The sequence below is a fragment of the Brienomyrus brachyistius genome, chromosome 14 (genome assembly GCF_023856365.1).
Source record: "Brienomyrus brachyistius isolate T26 chromosome 14, BBRACH_0.4, whole genome shotgun sequence".
Lineage (NCBI taxonomy): Eukaryota > Metazoa > Chordata > Actinopteri > Osteoglossiformes > Mormyridae > Brienomyrus > Brienomyrus brachyistius.
The window spans coordinates 13196372-13214718 of record NC_064546.1 but is presented as its reverse complement, the minus strand read 5'-3'; the positions used below and the strand labels follow the sequence as shown (position 1 = coordinate 13214718).

The following is an 18347-nucleotide window of genomic DNA, read 5'->3' as shown; positions in this document are numbered from 1 at the left end:
CTTCCCAGTTCCTTTGGGATTAATACAGGATCTACATGCAATAAGTGTCAAATTTAATTTTTCATAGATTTTCAAAATAAATGATCATAATGTAACAGATTTTTTTACTGTATATTTAAATTTTCCTAAAAGTTGAAAAAATTGCACAAAATTGCAAAATAGTCACTGGAATATACTAACAAAAGATAATAATAATAATAATAATAATAATAATAATAATAATAGAGATGCAAAGTGCAAAATCTGACTTAAAATTTGAATTGGGGTCATATAAAAGATGGGAATATACACACTAGTTTAGTTTCCAGTCTCGATTATGACAAAATAGCTAAAGAATGCATGTACAAAAAATGTAAAAGCTGTGCTTTGCAGATGTCCGGAGTGTTCAGTGAGTTCGCCAGGTATTACATAGATCTGTTCATTAAGTTTCAGAGATCATATTTTTTGCCAGTCTGTCACAGACCACATACACATAGTCATACACTATAGGCAATTTAGAGACACTACTTACCTTAACTGTATTGTATTGATACATTCCCGATAACTTGAAACTTGAAAATTTCCAACCTCCTATGGAATGAATACGTAATGCGGATTTACGCAAGCAAATGCTAAATCCGCTAAAGTATATTGCAACAATTGTTACAGACGTGCTAGTACAAATTAGCACACAGAGAAAAAAATTATTACATAGTAAATCATGATGTATGCCGTGTGAACAGTAAATAAGCATCTCTTTGGTTTTTATGTCACTCTCGCTCTCCAAACTCGGCAACGCCTTTACCGAGCCGAGTCTTCTGCAGTGGAAAACCAGTGCAAGCTGGAACCGCGCTACTTCTTAATCCTGTTGTGAGTGTGTTTCTGTCGTTTTTCATTCACTGTAGGGTCCAGCTTACCCCAGTACCCGGCTGCAGGTCCATTCGCGCACCTGATTTACAGAAATGTCAGTGTCCCAGTCTACACCACTATCAAAGGAGTAAGTGTACTGGAAAACAGGAGAACATATTTCAGTTCACATTTGGCAGCCAGTTTTGCTGTACATGTCATATTGAAGAGTGTTGTCATCTTTGGGATCTGCATCTACCATGACATTTGGGATAGTGGGTACAAAGTGTACTTCGTAGATGTAGATATGCCGTTAGTAATCCCCGCTTTGCAATAGTAAAAGTGCAGTACAATCTGCTACTAATTGCACATACACTGTCAGCTAAAATAGTCTTATTATTATTTTGTTTTGGGTTTTCATAATTTTTTCATTATATTCCTTAGTTTGTGTTAACGTGTGCATTTCATTTTGTTCGCGCTACGTTTACTCGTTCTCGCTACGTGTAAATGTGGGCTCGTCTGCGCTCTACGTACCGCGCTGCTGTATGCGCGAGAATTTCCCCTGGAGGTCCGTCGGATCTGATCTAATCGAGCCGCCGCCTCTCCCACGGCGTCAGAAAGCCACCCAGATCAGCAGCGTCCCGCTGCCCGATGGGGAGTCCAGCTCCGAGGATGACAGCAGCTCGCTCGCCAGCCTCCGCACCTCCACACTGGGACAAGAGGGGAGAAAGGGCAGCATTCCAGGGAGTCCCAGAGCAATCAAGAGGGGTGAGGGGTCGCTTTTGGGGGGACGGAGGGGTAGGGGCTGTCAGACTGCGGGTATTGCTCAGATAACCGTATGGCCCCAGTAGCCATTTATAACACCTTTTATATAAGAGCCTGGCATGATGGGTCACTAGGTGGCGCTGCTGCTCACATCTTCACCCACGTTCTCCCTACACTTCGTGGGTCACGTTGGAGTCTCACGTTTGAAGGTGGCCCCCTGTAACCCTAACCCAGATGAGTGCTGATTAGATGGACGTTTAAGTAGAATGTTTGACGGTGACTTTCTTAATTACTGAATAACGAGATTCAGTTCCCCCTTGTGTCACTGTGGGGTTTCCTACGGGTACTCCGGTCTGCCTCCACAGCACAAAAACACGTTGACGTTAAAAGGAGTTATCGTATTGCCCGTAGGTGTGCGTGTGTGAATGTGCCCTGTGATGGGTTTGCGTCCAAATCTTGGGTCGTTCCCTGTATTGCACCCGTAGGGTCTGGAACCCTATGACCCTGAATAGGACAAGCAATATAGCAGGTGAACGAATGTATGAATGAATAATGAGAACGTTCAAAAATAGCAACGCTTTAAGTTCCCGCATGCCGTGACATCATTCGCTGTGCCTGTGGCAGGTGTGTCTGTGTCGTCGGTCAGCTCAGAAAGTGACTACGCCATCCCACCGGATGCCTACTCCTTGGACAGTGATTACTCTGAGCCGGAGCACAAACTGCAGCGCACCTCCTCCTACTCCTGCGAGAATGGCACCCCCGTGAGTCAGCCTTGGCCCTGCTGGCTTTTCATTGGCTGGAGCAATTCAGACCAGACCCCTTAGACCAATAAGCTCTTACCTGGAGGGGTATTCCACAAAGCAAGATTTCTTAATTAGTCAGATAGCTTAAACCAAATGTAAGGATTGTCCAATAGGGAAGTCGCTTACCTCCCTTCCTGTTGGACCGTTTCCACATGTGGCTTAAGTTATCCAGCTAACTGGGAAATCCTGCTCTCTGGAATACTCCGCCGGCCACTCAAGCATCAGCTGACCACAGACCTCCTTAGGGTCAATTCATCTGTCTCTCTGCAGGAGCCCCTGGAGAAGAGCGGGTACTTGTTGAAAATGGGGAGCCGGGTGAAAGCGTGGAAGCGACGATGGTTTGTTCTGAAGAACAACGAGATGCTTTACTACAAATGTCCAGTGAGTGCGTTTGCACTGCTACCAACAATATTGTGACACTGATCTTGCAAATGATTATTCATGCATTTTATACTAAAAATAATAATGGAATCTGCTGTCTTCTGTATTTTAAAATTAAGATTCTATGTCCACTTAATATAGTACTAGTCAAAAGTTTGGACACACCTATTCATAGAGGTTTATTTATACTCTCCCCCACATTTTACAATAAGTATAAAGACATCAGAACTATAAAATAACATATGGAATTACTCACATGACCGAAAAAGTATTAAACAAAGAACATTTATTTGTTGGTTGGTGGGGGCAACTCAGTGGGCTGTTGGTTGCCGGTTCAAATCCCTGGGTTGGCAGAGTGATCCCATAATACTGTACATACAGATTTTTTTGGGAAAGGATTCTGATACATAAAAAAAGTCTGAAATAAATTTTGTTTTCAGAATGATGTCATCAGGAAGCCACGGGGGCAGACTGAGCTGAACCCCTCCTGCAAGATTGTCCGTGGGGAGGGGACACAGACCTTCCAGGTGGGTGGTCTGCCCGGTTCGTTACCAAGGAGACGCATATAACCTGATGTGATAACCAGAATACATTTTGCCGCAGTTAAACGTTATACTTAAAGACACAAATCTGCAGTGACTGCTTTTATTTATATATGTACAAACTGCATCTATAGATAAAGTTTTAGTAACATTTTGCATAATGTCCCCACTGTTTTGCACAATTTAGATTATAGTTGATGTTAGAAGGACTTTGTGGATGATATTAAGGTATATGTCGATGCATTTATAAAATGTAAGTGATATATGTGTAGCTTGTATCATGTGTAGATTGTATCATTACGGGAAAGATTTTTTAATATGAAGAGCAGATTTCTGTGTCAATCCACGGGATACATTTTTGAGAAAATTTCTGTGGACATTTGTGAATTTTGGAAAAATATTGAATTGTCTTTGTTGGTTTACATTCGGACTGAGGGAGCTTCTGTTCCCCATACTGTGACATTTGATGAGGAAGCCTGACTTTGGGTCAGTATTGGGTCTCATCTCAAAAACAATAAATAAAAAAAGTTTTGGAAACTTGCTTTTCATATGTGAAATTCTGTAAATAACAGAGATAATATACCTTGACTCATGAGCTGTAATAAATTACAATGTAATAACCTTTTTTTCCAGTTGATTACAGAGAAGAAAACCATCTTCCTGACTGCAGACTCCCCCAGTATTCTTGAAGAATGGATCCGGGTGCTTCAGAATGTTCTCAAGGTCCAGGCTCTTAGTCCCGTCACTGTGGAGACCACAGCCAAACCCACAGTGCGAGGCTGGCTGACTAAGGTCAGAGCTAATGGTTTGCCGTTAGTGCAGCGTAGCATTTAGAGAACAGCTAATTATCCGACAGAAACCTTTTAAAAAACAGAGTGGGACTGAGAGCAGAATACAAGGTGACTTTTGCTGTCTGCAAACAGAAAACAAAATGTTTGGAACGCATACATATTGCAGTGTAACTGGATGAAACCGAGGTTCCCGACAAAGAAGGCACTTGGGAAGATGAAAGGGGCTGTTTCTTTGAAGAATAGAGGGGGGGGGGGCGGGATAATCGGATTCCAAGGCAGCCATTTCAGGGTTGGGGTTCAAGACCAGTGGAATTTGGAATAGAAGTCTGTGAGTCCTTTAGTGTTCGGTCGCTATGACGGTCAGTGATAGTAGGGAGAGAAATGACAGGCATCTGAGACGTTTGTCTGAAAGACATCTGAGCGCTGACTGACAGCAGCTTATAACAGGCCACTAAAGATAAGCTGCAGTATTAACTTGTTTTCTGTTTCGGTCTGAACACAATGAACTCATCCTGCAAGAATGATACTGTGTTTTCATTGTGCTCGCCCCCCCAATAATCGTTGCATCCCTCAAGACAGGTGAAACACGGACACTCTAAGCTGGTGTGGTGCGTTCTGATTGGCAAGGTGTTTTACTATTACCGTAACCAGGACGACAAGGTGAGATGCCCTATTAATGCATAATCGGAATCATATTACAATCTCAGTTAATAGCCCTTGATCAGTGACCAGATAATCCATGTCAGATGGGACCCACTGAGCTACTTCAGGTTTTTCAAACTGCCTTGAAACTTAAGCTAAACAGTTCAGTTCTTGTGCTTTTACTGCTTTGTTTCCTTGATTGAGAGACTCATCCATCTACATCGCATTAGTGACACATGCATGATTATAGGAGCTGAGGTGGAAAGTTCAGGCCCAGAAAGTAAAAATCCAGGCCAAGATTTAGTAACAACCAACCAGTTGAGTACTCTGTGAATGTCACTTTTTATATTCGACTGGTTGGATGAAACAAAACATCGGTCTGGATTTGTACTTTCTGAGCCTAAACTTTCCACCTCTGCATAGGAGACTGACCATTTGTCGTACAGCAAGAACTCAGTGCTTAAGTGAAATCCAAGTCCTTTTAATAGAAATGGTAGTTTACAAATCCTGTCCTACCCCAAAATGTCCTCCCTGACATGGATAGTCCGGTAACTGTATTAAGCAAAGTCCTCATACGAACTTCCTGGTTAACCATAATTAAGCAATTATAAAAGTATCAGATCTACTGCTTTATCTCGGAGATTTTTATATAGAAGTGCATTGCTTGTGGTACCTCGCAACAGTTTCCGCTCGGACAACTGTGCATGCGGGGAGCCGGGGTGGAGGAGGTGGACAGGTCATGTGACTCCGATGAGGACTACGAGGCAGGAGGGCGGGGCTTCCTCTCCTCGCACTGCACCCTTGTGGTGCACCCCCAGGATCAGAGCCCGACCTACCTGCTTATCAGGACCAAGCAAGAGAAGGTAAGCAGTTAACACACCTGGAGTGTCCCAGATAGAACAAAAGTATGCCTTTGAAAAGGTGCTTCTGTTAGAAGCGGAGGAGGCTGAAGTTGAGTCAAAAGGAAGACCGTGGCTGAAGCTGATTAAAGATATTGTGTTGGCATATGAGTAACCTTGACCATGAACCCTTTCTCATCGCAGGATACCTGGCTGTACCACTTAACTGTTGCAGCGGGCAGCAGTGCCAGCCAAAAGGTGGGCACCGAGTACGAGATGCTCATCTGCAAACTGCTAGACGTGGATGGAGATCCAGGTGAGCCACTACTATGACCTACGCTTCCCAGACGGGCCTGCGTCCGTGTTAGACCCGCACAGCCTCCAAACGTGATTAGCTATTCCGCCCACTAATCACTAGCATGGTGAAATTTATAGGATTTGCACTAAAATGAAGCAGATGAACGCGATGAAAGACGCCACTTCGCTTCAGGAAATGCTTGGCTTCTGCTCCTTTACGAGGCGAAAAATAAAAACAAGTTACATTCCTCCCGGATTTTGGCAGCACCTCCGATGGGGATATTTGATCTGCCGGGCTGTGCTATTAACATGCAGGGAAACGGATAAATGCTTATTAAAATATAAAAGCTCCATGCCCGCTTCCACTCTGGAGCGGGATCCGGCTGGCCTGCACACTCCGCCGCCGCTGCCCTCCCACTCAGGCGCTCTAACGCACCACCAGCCAATCAGCAGACATCTGCTCTTGTGTGGTCGGGTCTGCTGTACCGCTTAGCAACGTGATCCCCGTCTCCGCCGCGCTGTTTACGCGTGCCTGCGCCGTCTGCGCCTGCGCTGACGTTGCCGTCTTTGTGTTTTCCCCCGTCCGTCTGCGCACATCTGCGAATGTCCTGCACGCGTCTGTGACCACCTGCGTGCATCTGCGCACCCGCCCCGCCCCTCTGTCTGCCACATGCCCCAAGACTCGGAGCTGTGGACCCTGGCTGCCCTGTGCTTTAGCCGGGACGGCCTGCGATCACCCCTCACCACCTTACCCTCAGAAGCCCTGCAGACTGAGGCGCTCAAGCTCTTCAAGGTGACCTTCCCCCCTCTTATATTGCTGCTGTCTTCCTTTGCTTATATACATGCACACATTATGCAGTGTATACAACCCCCCATCCTGTGCTTTGCACTACATAAACCCTCCTTCTGTCAATGCAACTTGACTTTGCTTGACTTGTGGGGGCTCTTTCTAACCTCCTTCTTGCACCCCCCCCCCCCCCCCCCCCCACTCTGACAAACTCTGGGTGTCTTGCCTGGGACGGCATCAAAGCCATAGTACAGAGCTCCCCGATTATTTATCTCAGAGGAGCAAATTTTATCAACAACTCACAGCCAAAGGCCACTTTCCCCAATGTTTTTCTGTTATGGCAGTTTAAGTTACTTTATATACCGATACCCTTCCTGGCGATAAAACTTACCAGGCATGTGTTTGGAGAGGGGATAGTAACAATAAATTTTGCCGAGCAGCAGATCGATTGTTCCGTTTTCCCATGCTTTCACCTGACAGTCACTTTAGCTAAAATGCAGGGTTTCGCACAGACCGAGCATTTGACGCTCACGGCCCGCATTTGGCCCGCGGGCTGCCATTTTGGGAGTCCTGCCGTAGAGACTCACTGCTTCTCCTTACGTACCTCCCGTGCAGAGATTGCCCGCCGCCCTCATTTGCTCCCAGCTCATTAGCGTGGGCCAAAGATTAATTCTATCAGTCAGTCCCAGGATTGCGGTTGCTTAAGGCTGAACAGTCATTTTTTAATTTTTTTTTTACGACCTGCTTTATATTGGTTTCCCGGCAAAAAGAGAAATAGCGGGAAAGGAGAGAGATATTCTGACATGGTCTGACCGGCATGTGGCTCTAGTGGGATTTCAGTGGGGGGGATTTCAGAGCAGACCTTTACTTTGTCCCAGGAAGAGGATCACATTCCCGCCCTGTGATATCTGTACTGTGCTCAGCCCCCACGCCCCCGTTTCTCCTTCTCACTCCTCTCAGTTTCCAGGGTGTTTTCACTCTTTCAAATGTTACCACTGTTATGTGTGCGCTGCTCCTCTATGCCTTTTAAATTGCCCCTCGAGGACAAATAAAGTTTTTTGAATTTGACGTTGAATTTCAATTTGAATTTGAACTCTGACCTGACCAAACTATCGGAAACCGACTCCATCGCTCTGTTTGACTTTACACCAAGTTTAAAGGTGAAATACTGGAATATTAAGGAAAATATAGCAGTTGAGCTTAGTGACTAAGCTCTGACTCGGGAATTTAGATAGTCACATCCTGCATTGCTCATGTGTGAATAATACCTGCTTAAATAATTCATAGTCAATGGCAGTGAGTGTTGGTGAGGCCGTAGCCATGGAGTCAGAGCTGTAATTATAATACATACTGGGGGGGGGACATTGAAAGCACATCTGAATATTGCGGGGGGGGGGGGGGGGTGCCCAGGTCCCCCCCCCCCCAAATATATATTATAATTATAGTCTTCGGTGTGTAGGTCAGAACATACGAGCAGTACAACAGTGAGCTTGTGCTGCCATCTTCTGGTGAAATGGTGGTTGTGTTTTGTTGGTTTTGTTACTTTACTCCTGTAAAACTGTTTTTTTACTTGTACTGAGAGACAGTTTGGATTTGTGTGTGTGCTTTCCCTACTTTCATATTATAAATTTAACCCAAAGTAAAAAATAGATTAAGAAATCGATTACTCAGTTCGTATCTGTTCCTGGCATGAACTATGTTTACGCTGCCCGTTCTGTTTTGTGTGGAATACTGAAACTGCCTCTGAATTTCCAGTCCTGTCAGCTGTTCATCAACGTGCTGGTGGAGTCGCCCTCCGTCGACTACCACGTGTCGCTAGCCCAGAATGCACTGCAGGTGTGCCTGACACACCCGGAGCTGCAGAATGAGATATACTGTCAGCTGATTAAACAGACCAATGGCCGCACACCAAACAACTATTCCCTGACACAGGTGAGATGCCAGTACTCTTATACTCTATTTAAATGGTAGTATAAATAGTTAGTATTTTGTCATGGAGTGAGCTCTCTTTTTATAACAGACCATATTTGTGAATGAATCCCTTCTTCTTCTTCGTTCTTTCTCTTCTCCCCTGTCAGTGCTGGCAGCTGCTGTCCATATGTGTCGCCTTGTTTCTGCCCCAACAACATTTCCTGTGGTACCTGAAGCAGTACCTACAGCGCCATGCAGACCCGAGGTGCCAACAGCGCCCCCTGCTGTCTGCTCTCGCTGTTCCCTTCCCTGTATCTCCCCAAAGCAGGATTAATCTTCACTAGACCAGATCGTGCTTAGACTGGAAGTTGAAGTGCTGAACAGTGTTGCAGTGCAGGATTTGGCGGGAACCTTGTTCCAGGAAGGCCTCTGCTATTGTGTATTTGAACAAGGAAGTTATACATTGTTCGCTCAAGTGTACTCTGTAAATTATCAAAAAGCGTAAAACTGTACGCTACTGTAAATCAGCTGCTTACGTATTTGAATTTCACCTGCATTTAGCTTTGGAATAGACTTGTTCCTTTTTTGTAGCTAATTGAGTATTTTGGGACTCACCAGTCTAAAGCAGCACAGTGCACTGCATTAAATGCATGATTAACTCTGCAGACTAATCAGTTAACGGTATGCATTTAATTAGGCGCAGTTTGCGATTTGCGATTTGAACTTAAAACCTCAAAAAGGACCAAAAATGATTGTATTGGATAGTGGGGAAGAGTAAACAGGCACGTTAGTTGTGTTTTTTGGTTGAGCTGCTGCTGAAACCCCTGACTGTGCCGCACCTCCGGTCCCAGGAGTGAGGTTGGGAAGTACGTGGTGTACTGCCAGAGGTCCGTGGAGCGAACGCTGCAGAACGGCGAGCGGGAGGCCAAGCCGTCTCGCATGGAGATCCTGTCCATCCTGCTGAGGAACCCCTACCACCACTCTCTGCCATTCAGCATCCCCGTGCACTTCATGAACAATACTTACGAGGTAAACTGGCAACCCTTCAGTTTGAGTGTCTGTCCAGTAGCTCCCCCTGCTGGTCCTTCGCTAAAAACAGCACTGCCTCCAAACCCCTTTCTGCTCATCCAGGCTCCAGAATCCTTGAACTATACCAGTTGTTGGGATTAACTCTGGGAACTTTCTTGTGGAGCGTCGCAACATGTAGCCTTCATATTTAACCTTTAACTGACATTTGAAACTGAATTGTCTAGAAAGCATTGGATGTTCAAAAGTTTAATTGCTATTATCCTGTTTGGATTTTGAAAGGATTTACATGTATTTTCATTTATGTTAATACATAAATATAAATTTAGAAGGGGTACATTAAGGCAAGTGACCTGTGTGCAATTGTACCAGCACCGTGTGTGCAGTGTGCAGCTGTAGGACTAGAACTGTAATCAGAAGATCACGGGTTCAAATCCAGTGGCCAGCAGAGTCATTTAAGCACTGGGCCTTTGAGAAAGACCCTCAACTGTAATAAACTCAAAGACATTGTCTGATCCTACTCTCTGATTCTTACTTGTGTCGCACTTTGAATAAAAGTGTCTGATAAATTTAATGTAACACTTTGTGTCTGATTTATAAGCGAGTGCTTTTTAAATGATGATACGGTAAATCCTTTATTTGCCATTTGCACAAGTCCATTGGAATTAATCTCTTCACATACCCCAACTTGCTCTCAGTTGCTTGGGGGGGGGGGTCACAGCACAGTGTTAGACGACATGCAGTGTCCCTGGAGCTGGCGGGTAAGGGCCTTGCTCAAAGGCCCCCGGACGTGACTGTTCTGCCACCGGTGGGCCTTGAACTGGTGACCTTTTGCTCACAGACACAGAGACTTAGCTGTTAACGCCGGCTCTCCTCTCTGTCAGGTGGTTGGGTTTGATGGGTCCACCACAGTGGAGGAGTTCCTCGCCATACTTAACCAGAAGACAGGGATGCGGAAGCCAGTCCTCTCTGGGTTTGCCCTTTTCACCGATGATCCTTCAGGGAAGATCCTGGAACACTGTTTGCAGCCCAGTGTCAAGGTGTGCAGAAGGGTTAGGGTTAGGGTGTGGGTCATGTGACCTGTTTGTTTCTTTGTAGCATTTGGACTGTGGGCTCGCAGTATTTCTACAGTGCGGTTAAGCATGTAGGCCGAGTGGTAATTATTTAACTAATTATGCAACAAAGCTGGTGATCACTTGGCTGACTGCACTCATTTCCCTGTGAACCAGATCTGTGACGTAATATCAAAGTGGGAACAGGCACTGAAAGAACTGCATCCTGGGAAATATGAGGGTTCTCGCATCGTCCGCCTTACGTACAAAAACAGGTACCGCGTATTTTTATTTATATCGTTACCGGGAGTCAATGTCAACTCGACAACTCTGAATGCTATGTTGTCATTATATTCCCTAATTAGGCATCCTGTAAGCTTACCAACTATCTCATGTTACACCTGCATTCAGGTGTGTTTTTACAGGTGCTTGGGGATCATTATATATATTACTTGAACTTAATTATGTGTTTCAGGTTGTGTTTCAGAGGCCAGGTAAAGGGTGAGACGGAGCGAGAGCGACTCCTACTGGCGTATCAGGTGAATGAAGAAGTGCTACAAGGTCATTTTCCCGTCAACAAGGAGCTGGCCCTGGAGTTAGCTGCCCTCATGACTCAGGTACCCTCAGAGCTCATTGTAGACCCTGTGCCAGTGATTCCCAACCCGGTCCTCGGGGACCCCAGACAGTCCACATTTTTGCTCCCTGCCTACCATGGCGCTGGGAGGGAGCAAAAATGTGGACTGTCAAACATTAATCAAACATTATTTCTCTCGTTAATCTGTGGCTACCTGTGTAAGGCAATGGCTGCCTTTGCAATGACACAATGTTGTCTGATTACGTGACACACGATTATGTGCTTCTGCTCTCATGCGACAGTCCTGCCGCATTGACAACATGGGTGCAGCAGTTTGATGGAGGGGAGAGAGTGACAGAATGTTTGTGTTGTGTTGTGTTGTATTATCACGTGTTTCTGTTTGAATAACTGGCTGGATTTTTATTTGATGTCTGTTTGTGATGATGAATGAGAGTAAATTTGTGCTCAGGGTCGAGACTGGATTTGAGTTTGAAGGTCAGCTGAAGTTTGTCTTACAGGGTCGCAGTGAGTTTATAATGCAGTTTTGCACTGGAATCAATAATGCTACACACCTACTTACCCCAACCCCCCCCCCCCCCCCCCCCTTCCGAACCTCAACCCCCCCCAGGTAGAACATGGTGATCTGGAGCGTCCGGTCTCCTCCAGCCCCAGCTGCTTCCAGCCTAAACTCCATCAGATCCTTATGCAGGTTCTGGAACGGTTTTACCCAAAACGGTACAAACAGGACTGCAGCATTGACCAGCTAAGGTGCCCTGCCTCTCCTCGCGTGCTTATATCTACACATGCACGCACAAACAGTCCATTGAGGTGATGGTAATGATGTCGGTCCCTTCAGGGAGCTTGCAGAGAGGCTCACAGCCAAGTGGACGGTGCTGCGGGGGTGCAGCACAGCCGAGTGCGTGCGGATCTACCTGACGGTGGCGCGAAAGTGGCCCCTCTGTGGGGCCAAGCTTTTCAGCGCCAAGGTGAGAAGGATCTAAAAAGAACCTCAATAAGATGATCGCTCTGTTTTTTTGCCCAGCTACAATAATGCTGTATCCTGGGACTGAAAAAATATATATATTGCAAGATGAACAAAATGATTAAAAGAAAAAAAGCCAAGATGTCACCATTCCATAGCGATCACTTGCTCTTTCGCTACGGTACCAGTTTGGGGTTGGTTCCATTGCACATACAGTAATTATTACTTGTTTACTCATCGCACTATTGCACTGTGTTGTCTTGCACTGTCTCGTACTGCATTCTTGTCTCGTTCTGCATTCTTGTCTCGTACTGCACTCTTGTCTCGTACTGCACTCTTGTCTCGTACTGCACTCTTGTCTCGTACTGCAGTAGGATTTGTCCTTTCCCTCGGTGCCCTACCCTGCAACTGTAGATTAAGAATTTTACTCTGTTCCTTTGAACATGAGACAATAAAATCATCATTTCTTAATAACTTATCAGATGCAGGTGGGTACTTCAGGACCGGAGAGTAAAAGTTCAGACCAAGGTGTTGTTTCAACCAACCTTTTGAGTAAAAGGAGTCATAGACTACCTCCCAATGTGGTCCCAGTTCGGTTCATTTCAATGGGGTCTGAGTTCATTTGGCGTGTTCACGTATACGCAAAAAATGCTGACTAATCGATCTGAGTTCGCTTTAAAAGATGAAACGGACCAAGTGTGAAAACCAGAGGTAGAGATTTCATGTCCAAAGAGTACAAATCCAGACCAGGATTTTGTTTCAACCAAACAGTTGAGTCCTCTGTCACTGTGACTCTTTATACTCAACTGGTTGGTTGAAACAAAATCCTGGTCTGGACTTTTACTCTCTGGACCCGAATTACCCATCTCTGGTAGTGACAGAGTTCTCACCTGGCTGACGCTCTCCCTTTGCCTTCCTGAGAACAGCCTGTGCCCCCGTCTGCCCTGGAGGAGACACAAGTATGGCTAGCGGTCAGTGAGGACGGGCTCCACGTGTTGCAGCATAACACTATGGTGAGTGTGACGCGTGTAACGGACTCTGCCCCGTGTGCCTGTTTAATGGGAACAGAAGCAACCGGAGCATGTTCTGGTCACAGTGTCAGATAATATCATTTTCTTACTGTGTTGTCTGCAGTTCCGAGTACTTTTTTTGAACAAAGTATCAGCCCGGTGACTTTTTTCCTTTGCGAAGCTTTGTCAGCCCGCACAGCTATTTGTGAAAATGCTGGCCTGGAGTTTACTTTTCAGTTTAAATACTTCAAACAGTAGAAACCAAAGAGAAAACATATAGTAGCTACTGTATGGTTTGACTCTCACACCTACCCTGGCATCAAATTGACCCCAAATGCGCATGTGACCTTCTCATAGTAACAATTATCGTAGGAGCGTGTCAGAGTTAAGTTGTTCTACCAAAAAAAGATCCAAACAGCTCAGAGGAGAAATGAACGATGTAAGATCCAGCTCTCTCTCCAGTGCCATTTTCATTTTGGCTCTTGCTTCTTTCTTTCATGAGTTTTGGGGGAAAACAAGAAACAGCATGCATCCTTAGACATCAACTCCAAAATAAAAGCAGGTACCTCAGCCAAAGCTCCAACCCCTTGAGAAAGATCTCACTTCATCTGTGTGCCTGTGTATCCTTCTACCCTATCACAGCACCTGAAGCTGACATACTCCTACCAATCGGTGATCACCTTTGGCGGCTGCCGTGACGACTTGATGTTGGTGGTAAATCAAAGCCGTGACCAAGATTTGGGAAAGAAGACTGCTGAGAAGCTGGTCTTTGCTATGGCCAAACCCAAGGTAAGCAGGACACAGTAAATATTGAGCTTGTACCTCTCAACTCTATTTAGATGAATGAATATTGAAATTACCTAAAAAAAATAAGCTTATAATACAGTATATGCTAAGAGAGATATGGAAAGATTTCATCTATGTTCAAAAGACATCTAAAGGTATTAGATAATCCATTCGTGTTTTTCATTCCATTTTATTTATTTAAAAAAGGACAGTGCACGATGAAAAATTAACCTCATATAAAACAAGGAAAGATGGATTGCACCAGGTTTTAGCAAGTACTGCTATTTTCTGTGCATAATCCCTTAAGCATATATTGCCAAAAACTTGATTTTGTTAATTCTTTTCCAACAATCACCTTGCCCGAGCTAAATCATTGGACACAATAACCAGATGTAGCCAGTCCATTGGATCATAGTCAATCCTGATGTGTTAGAACACAAAACTCTTGCACTGGAATGATATTAAACTGAAGAGAATCCAGATGAGGTATGATAGCTGCACTTCATGCTACAAGAGTTACTGTGAACTAGGTGTGAGTGGCAGGTTGGCCCTTTTGTATAGGTAGGGAGTTCCGGGTTTGAGTGCCGATAATGTGATTCACACAGGAACCGATATACGGTATCATTACCCAGCCTCTTAATGAGGCTCCCCGTTTCCCCTCATTGGTCGGCCGTCTTGAAGCGAGCCGCCCTTCCTGCTGCACTGCAATCGAATGACACGATGTGCTGAAGCTCTTTTCCTTTCACCTCCTTCTGAAGATTTTGGAGTTGACCCTCTTGATGGCCAGCTACATCAACTACTGGACTTCCACTCTGCCCCCCAGTGCACCCCTGTTGCCAGATCACTGCTCCTCTCATGAACCCCAGGGAGACAGGAAACTGTGGGATATGGACAGCAAGCACTTCCCTTCCATGACGCGGACCACCAAAAGCCCCACACTGCTGTGACAGCATTATAACACCATTAAAATGATAGAATAGGACTTTAAAATCCCAATGAGGGACTGTGCCTGGTTTTACAAAGGATGTGAAATCATTTCTCATTAAACACAATCAGCCAATGCTTTTACATTCGTGGCATGAGCTTCTTACAAGAAAAGAAGTGAATTTAAATATTCTGCAATATGTTTCAATATGATCAGCGGGTGTGAAATAAATTGCCCTTAAATGTATTAATATTTTACAGGATCATTTTGTTGTAGACATATGCTGCTTTTATAGCTGTGATCAAAGTCTCGTGTCACATGCTCTTACATCAGAAGGAAGCTTACAGTAGTGGCTGATCATAAAAACTCTAAATTGAACACAGTAAAGGGCAATTAAAAATGCTGAATTCCTTTTGGTCCGGGGTTTGAACCAGGCCTTGGGACCACGTGCAGGAGATATAATCAGAAAGCAAAACTAGCAGATTAATACCTCCGGACCTGGTTTATGGATTTCTCTCAACTGCTCACCTGTGCCAGATACCTTCTTTATTGTTTAGTTAAAAAAAACTAGTTTGACTTTTTACAGATAGCAAGCCGTGGTAGAATTGGCCTTAGCAGTTTCTGGGGGGAGGTGGTCGCTGTAAAAGCGCTGTAGTGGCTGTTAAGGCAGCACACTGGGTATGTAACAGAACTCGGATCTGTATTTGATTTAAGGTGGACACTTTATTTCTCTTTATCTCAAATGCTTGAAGTGCCTCATCAGAGGTTTCAGTTGATTAGAAAGCAAATAGTGTAATTGTGTCTTTAAATAACTGTGGTTTCATTCAGGTCTTTTGTTAGTTGATTGTTTAACTTCTAAGTCTTTTCACGGCATAGGTGTGCAGGTGTATTCGATGTTTCATCTAACTACTGACATCAGAATTAGTCATCGTGCATAAATGAATAGCCTTCCTTTATATGACTGGATTCAGGAGGAAAGAAAACTAATTTTCGTCAGATTTCTTTTGAGAGGGTATAAAACAGCAAATGTGGATCAATTACTGTTCATATTTATGTGAGCTGTAGTGGTAGAAAATTATTAATATTAAAGCAATGAAAGAGATGTAAACCAAAGGGTACATTTTTCAGGACTACGACAAAATCATTGTGAAATCTGCAAATGGTTAATGATGCACTTACTCAAGTGACTGATTAACACATTGTTTTTTAGGTACTGTTTATTCGGTGTCAGTAAAATGAAACATTTTTATATTATGAGTAACAGGTCTAATCATGGTATTTGTCCTCATCAGGCTAAAAATAGTCAATGCCTTTACAACTAGGTGACAGAGTTAGTATGGTGATGTTTAGTGTAATTTTGCTTTTATTTTCACTTACTGTTTTGAAACGTTCCAAAATAACTTGATGCCTGACCCTTTGTTAAGCGGTCGGTTTTTCCTTGAGCAGTTAAATGTTTATTAAAAAATAAATAAAACCTGTTGCTGACTTGAGGGGTATGATGGTACTAACTTGTTTGGCTTTGGAAAAAAACTTGAATGAGGATGAGATTAAAAGCGACACACCTCATTGTCCGATACCTCACGCTCACTGAGTTGGAAAGGCCATCCTATAGAAGGGAAGGTATCGGCATCAAGAACAGGCAAAATCCTTGAACGTTTCCTGGATCAAACCACTGTCTTTTGTTGTTCGTTATTTTCTTTCTATTTGAACTGTTTGTTGTTGCAGTTTGTAATAAATGTTTTTTTCATAAGATTGTTGTTTTCACTTTCATTTCAGGGGATATTGACTTTATTTAACAAAAATAAATTGCATTTGAAATATGGGACAGAACCCATATCAAGTATAGGATATTTATATAACACGTTTAAAAATAGTTATTTCAAAGTATTGTGCAAAAAAAAGAGATACTAAAACAGGTCAATTTGTGTCAAAATGTTGGAGCCTGGACTGTTTGAGAAGAAATTCACTTTATAATCCATGTTTTTTATTTTCTCTCTTTATTTTCCCTATATCTCGTTTTTGAACAGCTATCTGCAATGGAACTGCTCCCGAATCGTTTAATTTCCAAATAAAGCTAGCCGTACTTATATACACCTTTACAAAACATATTTTTTATTATTTATTGGAGATTATCACAAAGCTGAGATGTTGGAGACTCATTGAATATTGCTTGAACATTACATGAATATGCATTATGAAAAGAATACATGGTTATTCTTGGAAAGATTAGTAAACCTTGAGTAAACAACTGAGTAGGTTTAAACTGAATGAAGCATTCTAGCTTGGTGGACTGACTAGGAAGCAGTTGAAACAGATGTGGTCATTTAAATTATTCTCCAGAAGTAGCTGCTATACGATTGTTACTTACAGACAATGGGCTAACATTTGTATGAAAGTTATTCATGTAAAGGAGTATTCCAAATGTGTTGCAAGTAAGTACTCGACTTAGGCTGCCACTGGTGAAGAAGCGTCCCATTAAAAATAATATTATTGCATATGTATATCTGGCAATTCTATACCATAGCTAAGTTTGGGGCACTTTGACAAAATAAAAAAATAAAAATCTAAGTCTAAGTCCAGGTCATCTACTAATGATGATTTTCTGCCAAAACTCAAGTATAAATGCCAGTTTTATTACATTTTTATAGTTTCCACCAATATATAAAAATGTGACGCTCTACTGACCTGGAGCATAAATACTTATTTCACACTGGGATAAGGAAAGCAATTCTATTTCCGTTTGCTAAAAGAATAGACTTTAATACGTTTTGGCTCTCCCCCAACATTTTTTAATATATATTTTTTTACGTTTGACTGCAAACGGCAGCTCATATTTCATGAACTGTCACACACTTACACCCACACTTTTGCTTTGAATCCTGATGTCGAGAAAGAAGTCGCGCTGGTGCAGCTTATCAGAGATAAAGCCACAGATAAGTCAAAAGAGGCAAGATACAAAATGCAGTTTCAGAAGACAGCAGGTTCTGCCTGTCTCCAGACCATGGAGTGATGATCCTTTGTGGACTTTGCTAACCTATTACAAACTTGTTAATTCACTTATTACTTCTTTTCACTTTGAGATACTTTGCTCAGAGGAGAAAAAAATAAAATTATATATATATATATATATATATATATATATATATATATATAATTAATACAGTAATAAAAATAAATTATTATGTCCATTGCTTCCTTTTCAGCTTTATATTTTTCATTATTTAATGAAACACATTTCTAATCTTTGTAAATGATACACAGTAAATGAGAAAAGTGGATGAATTCTTCTGATAAGTCTCATTATTCGTATCGCTTACCGGAAGCCTCAGGCACAGGGCAGCATAACCCTGCACAGGGCGCACACGCCTTCCACGGCGGCCGTAGGGATTGACTTCATCATTGGTAGGGG

General features: G+C 43.3%; 1 protein-coding gene across 1 annotated transcript in view; it reads left to right on the top strand.

The window, feature by feature from the left end:
• plekhh1 (pleckstrin homology domain containing, family H (with MyTH4 domain) member 1) overlaps nt 1-16688 on the top strand; it is a 36310-nt gene extending 19622 nt beyond the window's left edge. The window contains exons 10-30 of the mRNA XM_048975245.1: nt 885-976; nt 1443-1593; nt 2215-2351; nt 2664-2774; nt 3215-3301; nt 3950-4108; nt 4687-4767; nt 5433-5612; nt 5793-5904; nt 6566-6678; nt 8428-8604; nt 8751-8848; nt 9435-9612; nt 10494-10649; nt 10839-10936; nt 11137-11278; nt 11864-12003; nt 12092-12221; nt 13144-13230; nt 13870-14016; nt 14772-16688. Of these exons, the coding sequence (XP_048831202.1) occupies nt 885-976; nt 1443-1593; nt 2215-2351; nt 2664-2774; nt 3215-3301; nt 3950-4108; nt 4687-4767; nt 5433-5612; nt 5793-5904; nt 6566-6678; nt 8428-8604; nt 8751-8848; nt 9435-9612; nt 10494-10649; nt 10839-10936; nt 11137-11278; nt 11864-12003; nt 12092-12221; nt 13144-13230; nt 13870-14016; nt 14772-14960 (2765 nt within the window). The 3' untranslated portion in view covers nt 14961-16688. The remainder of the gene's footprint in view (nt 1-884; nt 977-1442; nt 1594-2214; nt 2352-2663; nt 2775-3214; nt 3302-3949; nt 4109-4686; nt 4768-5432; nt 5613-5792; nt 5905-6565; nt 6679-8427; nt 8605-8750; nt 8849-9434; nt 9613-10493; nt 10650-10838; nt 10937-11136; nt 11279-11863; nt 12004-12091; nt 12222-13143; nt 13231-13869; nt 14017-14771) is intronic.
• Nucleotides 16689-18347: the final 1659 nt, after the last annotated feature.